General features: G+C 36.8%; 1 protein-coding gene and 1 long non-coding RNA gene across 2 annotated transcripts; one reads left to right on the top strand and one right to left on the bottom strand.

Annotated features, from left to right (window-relative positions):
* Positions 1 to 2,960: 2,960 nt before the first annotated feature.
* LOC116199317 lies at positions 2,961 to 4,086 on the bottom strand. Its single transcript, XR_004155521.1, has 2 exons — positions 3,763 to 4,086; positions 2,961 to 3,448 (listed from the first exon to the last, which is right to left on the bottom strand). It is a non-coding gene; the product is annotated as an uncharacterized LOC116199317 (long non-coding RNA).
* Positions 4,087 to 7,482: 3,396 nt separating this feature from the next.
* On the top strand, positions 7,483 to 12,750 carry LOC116201488 (somatic embryogenesis receptor kinase 2). The gene is made up of 11 exons (XM_031532737.1): positions 7,483 to 8,025; positions 8,874 to 9,006; positions 9,103 to 9,174; positions 9,383 to 9,526; positions 9,671 to 9,742; positions 9,820 to 9,891; positions 10,005 to 10,117; positions 10,435 to 10,566; positions 10,661 to 11,002; positions 11,253 to 11,647; positions 11,906 to 12,750. The coding sequence occupies exons 1-11, from the start codon at positions 7,878 to 7,880 to the stop codon at positions 12,218 to 12,220; spliced, it is 1,938 nt and encodes a 645-aa protein (XP_031388597.1). The 5' UTR covers positions 7,483 to 7,877; the 3' UTR covers positions 12,221 to 12,750.
* Positions 12,751 to 14,104: the final 1,354 nt, after the last annotated feature.

The following is a 14,104-nucleotide window of genomic DNA, read 5'->3' as shown; positions in this document are numbered from 1 at the left end:
AATTAGCGGACTACTTAAGGCCTATTACACTGGAACGATGATTTTCTAATCAGATATCAAAATTTTAAATTAAAATTAACAGGGAAAAATATTATCTTTTTTAACCTAATGAAATAGTAAAAATTATGATTTTTTTTTGAAGATTTTACATCATTACTTTTAATGAAGAGTTTATAATTTTTACACATAATTTATTTTATCATGAGTTACAAATTATGCTTTATATTGGTTATTATACAAACTACTATGATAAACTAAAAAATAAATGTAAATTTTTTTCGATCCCCTACTTTAGTACTTTGTGCGGGTGTTGCACGCTAGTCTTGTAAGAAACTAGAGGGAATGATGTTGCTGAATGCATGTATTTATATTATATAACAATATAATTTGTATATATCAAAGAAGAGGATACTTCACTTGATGTATAGTATAGCACAGGATAGGATAGTATATAGTATAGCATAGGAGTAGTCGACATAATAATTTGATGATGATTTTCGAGATATTCTTCTTATTAACTCAATACGTGAGTACATAATGGATTAATTTGAAATTACATTTACTCAATTATATATACACACATGGTAATTAAGTGATTCTTACATCAAATATACGTATATATACATGTATATATATAGGAAGATGGAACTAATTAAACTAATAAAAACTAAGTTGAGTAACCAACATAGGTTGGTTCAAACGATTCGGCGATTATTCTGTTTAAATAAGGTCTCGAGTTTGAATCATTGTAAATGCAGAAAATTCATATTGAAAGGGTTTTACCTCTTAGTGAGTTGACCCGACTCGACTGAATTAATCGTGATCCAATTGGACTTCCGGATATCATCATTCATAATAAAAAAAAACTAGGTTGAGGGTTTGAAAAGAAAAGAAACGCAACGAGATAGATATTTTTCATTTCTCAGGTATATGTATATAATCTATGTGTATATATATGGGTGACAGCAAATCGAGAGAGGTGATCATCATCATCAGTATGCATGCACAACACCAGTATTTCAACTAGCATGCAATTGCAAAGAGATCAGAAGTTTATTCTTTTAAAAAAAAAAATCTATTTCAGTTAATAAAGCGAACATAAAGGGGGCTTAATTAATAGAATTAGCTATCATGTGAATGTGATCCACACTGCACTGCGCTGCACTTTCTCAATTTAGTATTCAAATTCAAAAAGGCCATCAACTTTGTGAAGAAATGGATGGGTCCCCGACCCCGAACCCGACCGGCCCCCTCTCCCACTCCCACCGCCACCACAGGATTAATCCTTTTTTTTCAATTTTTTTGTTGGTACAATCAATCAGAATTAATCATCAATAATATATACTAGTGCGGAAGCCCGCGCTTTGCTGCGGGACTCCGCGGGAAAAATCAAGAAACATTCTAATATTTTGGCAAAATTTAGAATATAAAGTGGCAATGAGGTAAAATAGAGAAAATGTAAAATTTTACTGGATCTATAAGTTATTGAGCCTATTTTTGATCCAAAAGTTTGAATAAGTAGATTGTGACACCCAACTTCTTATAAACCCGTGAATTTCTTTTTAATTTTTCCGTGTAGGAAAATTTCTCCCATCACCTCCCTCATGTGACATTTTGTGGTCTTTCTCACCCTTTACTTACTGCATGTACCACATGAATATTTAAAAGCACTAGCCCTCAATAACCTACCTCGAGCCAGACTCTCCTCCCTTTCGGACTGGGGCTTTAACTACTTGCAAGTGGGCTTCCTCTTCTAGACTCGGACAAGGGGGTTTAAACCAACTATGAGCCGAAGCTTCCACTTCCAGACTCAGACTTCACTAGCCACGAGTTTCACACTCGGGCTTGGCATGGTGTGAGTCTCCACATGAGCATGCGAAACCTTAACTCGCTCTGATATCATAAAATTCTATTGGGTTTATAAGTTATTGACTCATCTCCAATTCAAAAACTCGAGCCAGTAGATTGTGATACCCAACCTCTTATAAACCCGTTGATTTCTCTTTAATTTTTCTATGCGGGACAATCTTTCTCAACTGAAAATTACTTATTTATATGGTGTGCTTGAACCTTCAGTTGTAAATTTTGTAATATGTCAATTTATTTATATTTATATTATTATAAAGGGAGAAATATATTAATAATAAATATGTAATAACCACTTATATCTTGAGAAAATAATTTTAAATATTTTATTAAATCACAAAGTTCTCCTTAATCCACATATGTTATTTTCCTTAAATAAGGTATTGGTTTGCATCTTGTTAATGAAGTAAATCCACAATCGAAGAACTTCATTCTTTAGTGAGCTGACATGGCTCAATCCTAGTTAGGATCTATTGAGCTTTCGGATACCAAGTGGCGCAGACAAAAAAAATACATTTATTAATTAGCTAGAAACACTGATATTGAGAAATCGTATTCTTTACTTTTATATAAGACATAATTTTATTAAAAATCATTAATTAAACACATATATGATTTGCATTGCCAATTAGAATTAGAAAATGGTAATATAATTTAAAATAATACATAACTATTTGAAGGATATGAAATAAGAAAAATGAATGTTTGAAATAAGAATTATAAGAAAATCTTTTGGTAAAATTGTAAAAGTTGAGCTATTTTATAGATATGTAATTTCTACAAACTGAGATAAACCTACCGAATATAATAATAAAAATTACTATTCATAATCAAATAACATCATATATGTAAATATTTTTTATATAATGACAAAGACAAAATAAAACAAATTATAATACATATAAATTTCTTTACAATTACATTACAGATGGAAAAATTACATCTGCAAATATATATATATATATATATCATAAAAGTTATAATGAAAATTATTATGTAGTTGCTACAATATAAATAAGAGCAGAAAGCCCAAATGCAACATCTTTCGAAAATATTTTGGATTAATTACACCATGAGTACAAAAGGTTTACAAAATATAACACTTTAAACAAAATGAATTTTTTGTTAGGATTTGGTACAAAATGTTCGAATCATGTGCACTTCGTCATATGTCGTCTAATGCCGTCACGACTTGTTGATGTGCATTCTAACGTATCATGCGCACATCTGACATGGCTCAAAATTTAAAATAAAAAATTGTTTTTAAAATTTTAATTATAATAAATAATAAAATAAGATTAAAATAAAATTAAAAGAATTTTCACCTCTCCTCTGATCTATCCCACTAATTTTTTTTTTATCGACAAAAAAAACAAATAAGGAAAATGAAGTGGTGGAGGAGAGAGAGGATGAAGATGAAGGGAGATTGATGAGCATGAAGTTCATACGCCTCAAGCTACCGGATTTGCTGGGGAGTGTGTTAGCGTTACCGCCAGTCCTTGTGGGGTTTGTCGGCCGCGTCCTGATTGTCATTGGAGGCGGTGTCGTTCATATTGTCAGAGCTGGATCTGCTCTCGCGCTCCTGAAAATTAAAAGAAAACAAATTAAAACCTCAATAGAATAGAATTTGAGGATTTTGCAATTGAAAATTTTGAAATTGGGATGGCAGAGGGTAGGACTACTGTGACCGTCTAGGGTTTGTTTGTTGTCCCCAAATTCCCCGTATATATAATATATAGTTATTTAATAAAAATGTTAAGGTTTTTCTTTTTTTATCTAATTTATATTTATCAAATTTAATACATTTTTGCTGCCTCTTTTTTTTTTTTTTTTGCGTCAATACTTTCATTAAGTAGCAGAAGAGGAAGTAGAAGAAGAAATGAGCGATTTCGAGACCCCGACAACGATCTCCCTCGCCCGGGGGGGGGGGATGTTTGCTACGTCGTCAGTAGACAGATCATGCTCGGCGCCACCGTCATCCTCTTCTTCGTCGTGGTCCTCATGGCCTTCCTCCACTTCTAAGATCGCTAGTATCTCCTTCGCTCCCGCTACCACCACCGGTTCCTTCGCTGCAACTACCACAACCTCCGCACCCACCTCGTCTTCTATGTCGAGCCCGTCCGCTCCGCCTCCTGCGATCTCAACTCCTCCGTCCTCAAGTCCCTCCCTGTTTTCAATCAAAAAGGGTTAGAGAGGAAGAGGGAGAAAGAGAGAGGTGTTTCTGATTTTATTAGATTTAATTTTTATTTATTAATATTTAATATTAGTTTAATTAGAATTTTGACACATCAAAAATTCACATCAGCAAGTCCTGACAAGGCAGATGACGAAATGCACATAATTGTTACAAATTTGGACATTTTGTACAAAATTTTAATCAAAAATTCATTTTGTATCAAAGTATTACACTTTGTAAACTTTTTATACCTACGATGCAATTAATCCAAATATTTTAGAAGGTAAACTTCTTTTACAAAAATTTATGTTTATTCATGGTGGAAATTTTTAATTTTTTTTATATAAATCATTTTATAAGATAATAAAATTAGAATTGATTAACTCATATATATTAATACACATTTAATTACTTATTTACAGAAAATGAATTATTATCTAGAAAAATGATTTATATTGGAATTGAATTATTTTATAGAAAAGAGAATTAATCATTTATATTGATGAATTTAACGCACAATTAATGGAGAAACTCTCTTTCACATTATGTATGTATTATAGATTATATATTATTTATAATTACAATAAGGCAAAATTGGAATGGGCCAGGGTACCTAGCTCTGCGAGTTTGCATATGTATTTTCATGTGTGAACCAATAAATTAATTGGAGAAAGTAGTGTAAAATTTCACTGAGCCCATAAGTAATTGGATCTATTTCCAATCAAAAAACTCGATCTAATGGGTTGTGGTACCTAATCACTTATAAATCTGTGAATTTCTCTTTAGTTTTTCCGTGTGGAATAATATGTCTCAACACCCGTTCTCATGTGGCAACGAGTGACTTTAATGCTTCACCTACACATGCCACGTGGACTTGAACACCCGCCCTCAAGAACTGACTATGAGTCGGGATTGGACTTCCGTGCTCGGGACTTAACTACGAGGTGAAATTATTTTTTCACGTCGGACGAGAGGAGAGGAGATAATTGATAATGAGCCCACACTTGGACCGGACTAAGATGAGGCGCAATTTGGCCGCCTCGGAACTAGACTTGGCATAGTGTGAGTCCACACGTGTGCGTGAAAGCGTAACCCGCTTTAATACATGTAAAATTTCACTGGGCCTATAAGCAATTATGCCCATTTTCAATCCAAAAGTTCGAGTTAATAGGTTATGGTATCTAATCACTTATAAACCTGTAGATTTCTCTTTAGTTTTTCCGTGTATGATAATATGTGTCGTTATGTATAATGTATATGTGATTAATCTAGCTCATATATGTATATATGTATAGTACAGTGTAAGCGTTTTACGAATATGAACCAACAAAACAAACAGAGAGGCAAAAGGGAATATGAAGACTTTCTAATTAGTGGGAAAACCCTTTCAGCCTAGCCTTAGTCTCGCTTCCAAAGAAACCCGCCCAATCATTTTCTCCAACAAAGAGCAACCCTACCTTTATATATATATATATATATATATATTTTACATTGACCTATATATGTATATAGCTAGGATTAAATATTAGTGAAGAATTTATCCTTGATTGCTCGAGGGATAGGAAAAGATAAATAAGAGAAGTACGAGGAGTAAATGTATTTGAGAAATAACGTCTATAACAAAATCATCTAAAAAGTTATCCAAGAAGATCATCGATCAAAATGAAATCAAACTCTTTTTTTTTTCCCAAACGTCGTACTTTAATTTTCATTAGCATCATAAGACATGCATGCTTGCTAATTGAAATCGGAAAGGTGGAGAGACCATTTTGAAGTCTTACTAGCTCGTCAAAAGAGGCTTTTCTAATAATTACACATATCTCTCCTTTAAACAACATGGCATGCGCAGAAATAATAAAGAGATCATGAAGAGGGATTTACCGACTTTCCAAAAACTCTTTTTTTTTTTATATTATTCCAAACTAAATCATTGCATCGCATTCCATTCCTCCTCTAAAAAGAAAAGTCTTTTGTTGTTTGGGATTTTTTTGTTTTGCTTATCCCTTTCTAATAACATTTGTTTACAAATAGGGAGAAATTTTAAATGATCATTCTCCACTGTAATGTAATAGGAGATAACAAATAAAATTCTCTTGCTATATGCTTTTTTATATAACTCATTGGTTACGTGCTAGTAAACAAGTCGTCAACTTATTATTGTTCTATTGATATTTTCTCATATCATATAACGATTTAGAATTATCAAAGAATTTCTCATCTTTTTTCTTTAGAAATTCTCTTGTCTAAATATTTGTTATGTATTCTTTTTTATTTTTATTTTTAATGATATCCAATATCTCCCCTTTATAAATGATCTGTTAATTAGTCAAGAGTTTATCCATAATTTGGCAATTTGCCCATTAGAGCTTACTGGTAGTAGGGGCATTAATAGTCTCACAACGAAAATCGAATCTGAAATCTCTTGATTACCATGTGATATTCCTAAGAATCTTGCTCGTATTGTAGATAGTCATCCCATGGTGGGAAAGCATATTACGAGGAAAAGTGGGATTAACTTAGATATTCAGGACCTGTTTGAAATTTAAAAGTGATTTTAGAATTGTGATTTTGATTTTAACTTTACCCACTAAACAACAAAAACACACGTTTCCCAAGTTAAATTTATAATACCATCTCATTTGTCTTTTTCTACAATCAAAATCAAAATCAAAATCATGATTTTAAAATCACACTAACAAATCAAAAGCAGCATCAGCTTAATCCAAATTTGATAATTTAGTGGGCCCAAAAAATTTAAAATCAGATTCTTGATAAATCCACATGGATTACCTCATACCAAGCGCCAAGTTTGATTTTTGGAATCAAGTTAGAATAAGATAAAACAATCTTTGATGATCTAAAAGTAAAAATAGTAGCAACATTAATATATTAGAGCCATAAGAATATGATGATAAGTATCCATTTTTCGTATAGAATCAGAAAACAAAGAGGTAACAACGCCACAAGCAATACACCACATACAGTTACACGATACGTACGTACACATGTACATGCATACTAACACATGGAAAAGAAGGTCCCTAATTCACCCCCAAAAAAAAAAAGCACATGGAAAAGAAGGCCAACAACAACAAAAGCGAACAATATTTAAAGAGATAAAAAAAACCAATTAATAATACGAAAATAGAAAAGGGGAGTTTTGACGAATTGAATAGATAACTCGGACTGAATCCGACGTGGCACTAAGTGGGCCCCTACAGCTTGACCAAAACGGGGTTGCCCCACAGTCACGTCACTTTCCACGATATACAGCGAAGGGGCGTTTTGACTGCGTTCGGGCAGCGGTCAGCACCGTCCGGGGCAGCACACACACTCTCACTCTCTCTCTCTCTCTCTCCGTGTCTCTGAAAGCACGCGACGCACTCAAAAAGAGCAACTTAAAAAAAAAAAAAGATAAACACACTTCACTCGCTCCTCTCGCTCCCATCCCTCTCTCCTCTCCTCTCCTCTTGAGCCCTCCCCCCTCACTCAACCCTGGGGGTTAAAGTCTCGTGGAGATAGAGATAGAGAGAGAGAGAGAGAGAAGCAAATAATATATAATAATAATAATAATCAATGATAAAAAGAAAGAAAAGTTTATTCGAAAGGGAAAGGCAAAGGGGAAAGTGAAAGACACTGTTTTTTTTTTTTTTGTATAATTTTATTTTTCTCGAAGTTTTTCGAGTAAAAATTCGGTCTTGCCTTTTGGGTTGTGTGTTGGCAGTGCCCTTTTGATGTAGCAGCTCAACGTTTCTGAGATCGAGCATTTTGATCTGTTGGGTCGGTTTTCAGCTCAATGTGAAGTGGGGTGGGTAGGAATGGAAACTTTTCTCGGATGTGGCCTTCTCTTTTGGATCTGAGGGAAATTTTGGTTCGGCAAGGTCAAGGTCTGTCGATGGCGAGAAGGAAGGTTCTTCGAGATTTTTGGCTCCTGCTGATCTTCATTCTCCGCTCATTATGTCTCCTACGAGCTAACATGGAAGGTCGGTTTCTGCTGCTTTTAGCTTCGCTGGCCACATTGAAATAATTTCTGATCATCTTTTGCGTCTCTGCAACTCATTTAGTTTCTTGTTTGCAGTAATGTGAAATGCTAGTTAATTTGTTGGTTTGCTTCGTCTATCTTTTCCCTCTGCTTGATATTTTAAGGCTTGTGATGTTTTCTTCCTCGCGGCTTTTCCCTCTGTAGCTCCGTTTTTGTTTCCCTCCCTTTCTGCTACTGGGAGTCTTTTTGCTGCTAGGGTGACTGAAACTGAAGAATGTTGAGAAGTTCATGGGACTACCTGTTTTCTGATTTGTCTTTGGAAGAGGCCAGGGTGCTGCAGTATTTATTTCATAGCAAAATATCTGGCTAGAAGTTGTAGCAGCTTTGACGGTGCTGAACAATCATTAGATTAGAAGCAACGGTGTTTGTTGAAATACCCTTCCTTACAGAAATAAGATTACTATTTTCAGCAGTTGGTATCGACAACTTTTCAGGCAGGCCGCTGGTTAAAATCAGAAATCAAGGGTTCTTCTCTTCCACCATAAGTCAACTTGTTCGACATAAGTAGAGATTCCAGGGTCCCCCACCCCCCCGCAAGTTTGCTATGTTGCGTCCTTTTAGTCAGCCTCTTCCTTTTTCCTATTCCCCCCCCCCCCCCCCCCCCCCCCCCCTTAATCGTTTGGTTTTAGCTCCTGCTCTGTTCATTTTAGGGATTAATGGACCTGTTTGATGCTTCCCTTCCATCAACTACCGATTCATTTGATATGTTAAAATCTGATCTCACTAAGGTGTGCTTGTTGGATTTCATGTCTGGGTATCTGACATTTGTTTCTATGCAAACTAAAACAGGTGATGCTTTGCATAGCCTGAGAACTAACTTACAAGATCCCAATAATGTCCTGCAAAGTTGGGATCCTACCCTTGTCAACCCTTGTACGTGGTTTCACGTGACGTGCAACAATGATAATAGTGTCATAAGAGTGTAAGCTCCCTAAAATGTTCTGCTTCTATGGTTTCATCTTTTCACTTGTTTGTGGAAGATCCTTTTGATGAGATTTATCTTCTTTTACTATCGAAGGGACCTCGGAAATGCAGCTTTGTCTGGTCAACTGGTCCCACAGCTTGGCTTACTAAAGAATTTACAATACTTGTAAGTGATATTATGTTTGAAGTCTTGCAGTGCTTGTTGTACCGCTCGCTCGATGTTCTTTATGATCTCTTATGTGATATGTCGGTTGATTTCTTTAGATATATGTATCCATCAACCTGTTGACTGCAGGTGTTTACCGTCTGCAATGCTTATAATACTTATGATTATGATACTTGCAATAATTACTCTTGGGGTTCCTTCCTGGCAGGGAGCTCTACAGCAACAATTTAAGTGGACCTATTCCTATTGATCTCGGAAATCTAACCAGTTTGGTGAGCTTGGATCTTTACTTGAACAACTTTACTGGTCCCATTCCAGATACACTTGGGAAGCTGTCAAAGCTGCGATTTCTGTGAGTTTTTGGTCACCTTCTGATTTATACCTGAAATCGCATTTTTGTGCATAAATTAATGGCGAGGAACTAGCTCAATTTAGTTGGAGTTCCGACACAAACATTGTATTTAAGCATGTTGGTGTAATTTCTTTGCAAGGACAGGCGGCTTAACAATAACAGCTTGACTGGTCCAATTCCCATGTCATTGACTAATATCTCATCTCTACAAGTGCTGTAAGTACCAAAATATGTTTACATTTTGATTCATTCTCATTGATTGTGAATAACTTTGCATAACTTAATCCAATCAGGGATCTGTCAAACAATCGACTCTCAGGAGAAGTTCCTGACAATGGCTCTTTCTCCTTGTTCACTCCTATCAGGTTTGTGGATGAGACTTGAGATATACTGATCCTGAATGTATTTTAGAGTGGTACTAAAAGATCAATATCCTTTTTCGGGGTACAGTTTGCTCAAGTGTGATTTCCTTATGCAGTTTTGCCAACAATTTGAATTTATGTGGGCCTGTGACTGGGCGGCCTTGCCCAGGATCGCCTCCATTTTCTCCTCCTCCTCCATTTGTTCCTCCACCACCAGTTTCTTCCCCAGGTGATTGTCTGCTTTTGGGTTTGTCAGACTTGAAATCAATGTCTGCAAATTCTTCAATTTCTCGTTAATGTAGAACTATGTTGTCTGATTTGTTTGATTATGAGTTCATTCATGCCTTACATCAATGAAATAGCTTGTTGACAGCACGCCATATATGTCCATGACTTTGTAAATTGTGCCATTCGATGATATTTTGAATCCAGTGGTTTTTGGTTGGTTTTTCCATATGAAACTTTTTCCCCCTTTATTTGCTTTTGAATTTTTTTGTGATTGGAGAATGTTTATCAAGTGAATGATTTCTTTTTAAATCAATGCAGGAGGCAGTAGTGCAACAGGAGCAATTGCTGGAGGAGTTGCAGCTGGTGCTGCCTTACTTTTTGCTGCTCCTGCAATCGCATTTGCTTGGTGGCGCCGCAGGAAGCCCCAAGAATATTTTTTCGATGTGCCAGGTCTGTGACTTTGCTGGAACTTGATGTATGTAAATATTGTATCTTCTGGATATATATCAAATATATAGTTTCTAATTAGTTCTTTCTGTTGCAGCCGAAGAGGACCCAGAAGTTCACTTGGGCCAGCTGAAACGATTCTCTCTCCGAGAACTACAGGTTGCAACCGATAGCTTTAGTAACAAGAACATTCTTGGCAGAGGTGGATTTGGGAAGGTTTACAAGGGACGTCTAGCAGATGGCTCTCTTGTGGCAGTGAAGCGACTAAAAGAGGAGCGTACGCCAGGCGGCGAATTGCAGTTTCAGACTGAAGTTGAGATGATTAGCATGGCCGTCCATCGGAATCTCTTGCGATTACGTGGGTTTTGCATGACTCCTACTGAGAGATTGCTTGTTTACCCTTACATGGCTAATGGAAGTGTTGCATCATGTTTGAGAGGTATGCCCGCATCTCTGGAAGTGCAAATACATTGCTTGTTACCTCCCTCTCCCCTGCCCCCCCACAACCATTCCCCCCCCCCCCCCTCTTTCCCAGTTTGGGTTCTCATAATGGAGAAGTGGGACACTGACCTGCGAACTATTTCTGGAGTGTATTTTTGGACTCTTGCATATGACCTTGAAGTATTCCTTTATATACTCATCATACTTCTCTTTTAACTCCGTTTCTGAAATGTTCTTTCTATTGTTAGAACGGCCCCCATCACAGCCACCGCTTGATTGGCCCACTAGGAAGCACATTGCCCTGGGATCTGCAAGGGGTCTTTCTTACTTGCATGATCACTGTGACCCCAAAATTATCCACCGTGATGTGAAAGCCGCTAATATCCTTTTAGACGAGGAGTTTGAGGCTGTTGTTGGTGACTTTGGGTTGGCGAAACTTATGGACTACAAGGATACTCATGTGACAACTGCGGTTCGAGGAACAATTGGACACATAGCTCCTGAGTATCTCTCTACTGGTAAATCGTCGGAGAAAACTGACGTTTTTGGTTATGGCATTATGCTTCTAGAGCTAATTACAGGGCAGAGGGCTTTCGATCTTGCTCGGCTCGCTAACGATGATGATGTCATGCTGCTCGACTGGGTAAAAGCTCGTACCCGGCTAAGTTCTCTATGTTAACGGTGGCTGCCTTTTATTTATTATCTGTGTGTTTATTTATGGTTTCCTTTTTCTTCGGGATATCAAGATGGTTGAGAAAAATTTTATAGATGCCCATATAATTTGTTTAGGCAAGTGCAAATCACTGGAGTGAATAATTTTTATGAGAAGCGATCAAATGTTACTCCCCTTCCATGTCGTTTCAAGTTTCGTGTGCAGTGACTAATCGATATATATTCTCAGGTCAAAGGGCTCCTCAAGGAGAAAAAGCTAGAGATGCTGGTCGACCCTGATCTCCAAAAGAATTACATCGAATCTGAGGTGGAGCAATTAATCCAAGTTGCATTGCTATGCACTCAAGGGTCTCCTATGGACCGACCAAAGATGTCAGAAGTCGTGAGGATGCTTGAAGGAGATGGCTTAGCTGAGAGGTGGGACGAATGGCAAAAGGTCGAAGTTCTTCGTCAAGAGGTTGAATTAGCCCCTCATCCGAGTTCCGACTGGATTGTTGACTCAACAGATAACCTACATGCGGTCGAGTTATCGGGTCCAAGATGATGCCCTGGTAAAGGAAAGAATCATTTTAGTAGTCATTTTCCTTCTCTCTCTCTCTCTCTCTCTTCTTTTTAATGGTGATTTTTTTTCTTTCATTTCTTACCCCCGAATAGCACCGTCCTGATTTATCATCTGTAAGCCTGTGATGTGCATTGTAATTCATATTGTGCATATGAGTTAGTAAGCTTGCTGAGGTGAAATTGATCATCTTCTGTTTCGGAGTTATAATGGAGCATTAACACAATTTAGCAAGTTGGTCCCAATTCATGGATCGAGGCATCTGGAAAAGAGGAATAGGTTGGGAGTTTGCCAGTGGCTACAACATTTTGCAAACAACTCTCTTCACTAATAATAATGAAAAGAAAAGGATCAATCTGGGCCGCTCTCTGGCTGGCTGGCTGTCCGTTTGCCTGTGCGCCTGCCTGCCTGTGCCTGTGCCTGTCATCAGAGTATTCAATGCCGTTTGCTCAGGTGCTTACTGTACTGTACTGATGATATTAGTAATCAATGAGATTATGGGTGATTGGTTCGGATATTTTGTATTTTTCATGATATCCAGACTCTATCCTGTAAAGGATAAGTTCTAAGATTTTAGAATCAGATCTTACCCTGTTGAATTATGGAACCGGAACCTACTCGGAACTTGTGGTATATTACAAGTTCTGGGTAAGCTGTTGGAATCAGTAAATTTTTTTTGTCTCGCTAAATAAAATTGAAAATCGACAACTTGATTGAACTTGAAACTAGAACTAGAAATTTTAGGACTAAGCAATTTCAGGACAAAAACTAGAACTTCGATAAATGAAAGTCAAGTGACAATTTGATTGAACTCGAAAGATTCAAAATTGGGACGCCCATGAGGAAGTGAGATAATGTAGCGATAGTTCAGAAGCAATGATGATATGACAGTAATGTTCTTCAGGGGTACTATGAATAGGGCGTTGACATGAACGAGGGGGGAGAGAGAGAGAGAGAGAGAGAGAGAGAGAGATGGGGAGGGAGGGAGGGAGGGAGGGGATGTGAACACGAATGGATCGCTTTCACGAAAGAGTTGAAGAATGTAAATTCAACTCAATTCAATTTAAACTCAAGAGAGAGAAAGAGTAGAGAAAGATGTGTTACAGAGAATGTAACTTTACTCTTTTTTTTTTTTTAATATTCGGTTTCGATTCTAGATATTCTGTAGGTAGAAATCGAAATCGATTTTTATCAGTTCATGATTTTAATATCCGGATCCTATTTTATTTTTAATACGAATTATCTGGACCCTATCCTAACGGGTAAGTTTCAACCAGTTCTAGGTATACTCAGTACACGTGCACACCGGTAGAGGAGATGGCATGGATGGTGATTGAGAATGAGGTTGGTCCGAATTGATTTGAATTATATGGAGAGCAGATAAAAAAAAGATGACCTTTCCTTTCCTGAATACTCGAGATATTATTAGAGAACCCATTATATTATTATTTTATTTGTATTAAAAAGTGAGGAGGAGCTGTGGTTGGATTGCAGGGAACACACACACACACACATATATATATATATATATATATTTCGGTATGAGTTTCAGAGAACCATGAAAACAAAGCTATAAGTATTTGTCAGTTAACCTCTGACCTTTCATACCATCGCTTTATAATTGAAGAGAGGCCCGATGGGCAACTGTCATGTTCGCATCACACAGAAATAATGAGAGCCTCTGCCAAGTTTATTCCATTTACTAGCTCCATCAGAATGAATAAAAGGATCCACTAGAATTCTGATGTGGAACCGCCGAATGAGTTCATATGCCTTTGCTTCCCAAAAATCACTCTTCCATTGGCAACAATAGATTCCGATTTCATCCGAAATACACACGATATGAAAAGCAAAGCTTGCTCCGCGTGG

Source organism: Punica granatum, chromosome 3 (assembly GCF_007655135.1).
Source record: "Punica granatum isolate Tunisia-2019 chromosome 3, ASM765513v2, whole genome shotgun sequence".
Classification (NCBI taxonomy): Eukaryota; Viridiplantae; Streptophyta; class Magnoliopsida; order Myrtales; family Lythraceae; genus Punica; species Punica granatum.
The sequence above is the reverse complement of the archived record's forward strand: the minus strand, read 5'-3'. Positions and strand labels throughout refer to the sequence as shown.

What these genes read in the sequence shown, in the direction of transcription:
- LOC116201488 (XM_031532737.1), top strand. Translation starts at nt 7,878, where the DNA reads ATGTGGCCTTCTCTTTTGGATCTGAGGGAAATTTTGGTTCGGCAAGGT. An exon ending in GATAATAGTGTCATAAGAGT is followed by an intron (nt 9,007 to 9,102) that starts GTAAGCTCCCTA and finishes TTACTATCGAAG; the next exon opens with GGACCTCGGAAATGCAGCTT. An exon ending in ATATTTTTTCGATGTGCCAG is followed by an intron (nt 10,567 to 10,660) that starts GTCTGTGACTTT and finishes TTTCTGTTGCAG; the next exon opens with CCGAAGAGGACCCAGAAGTT.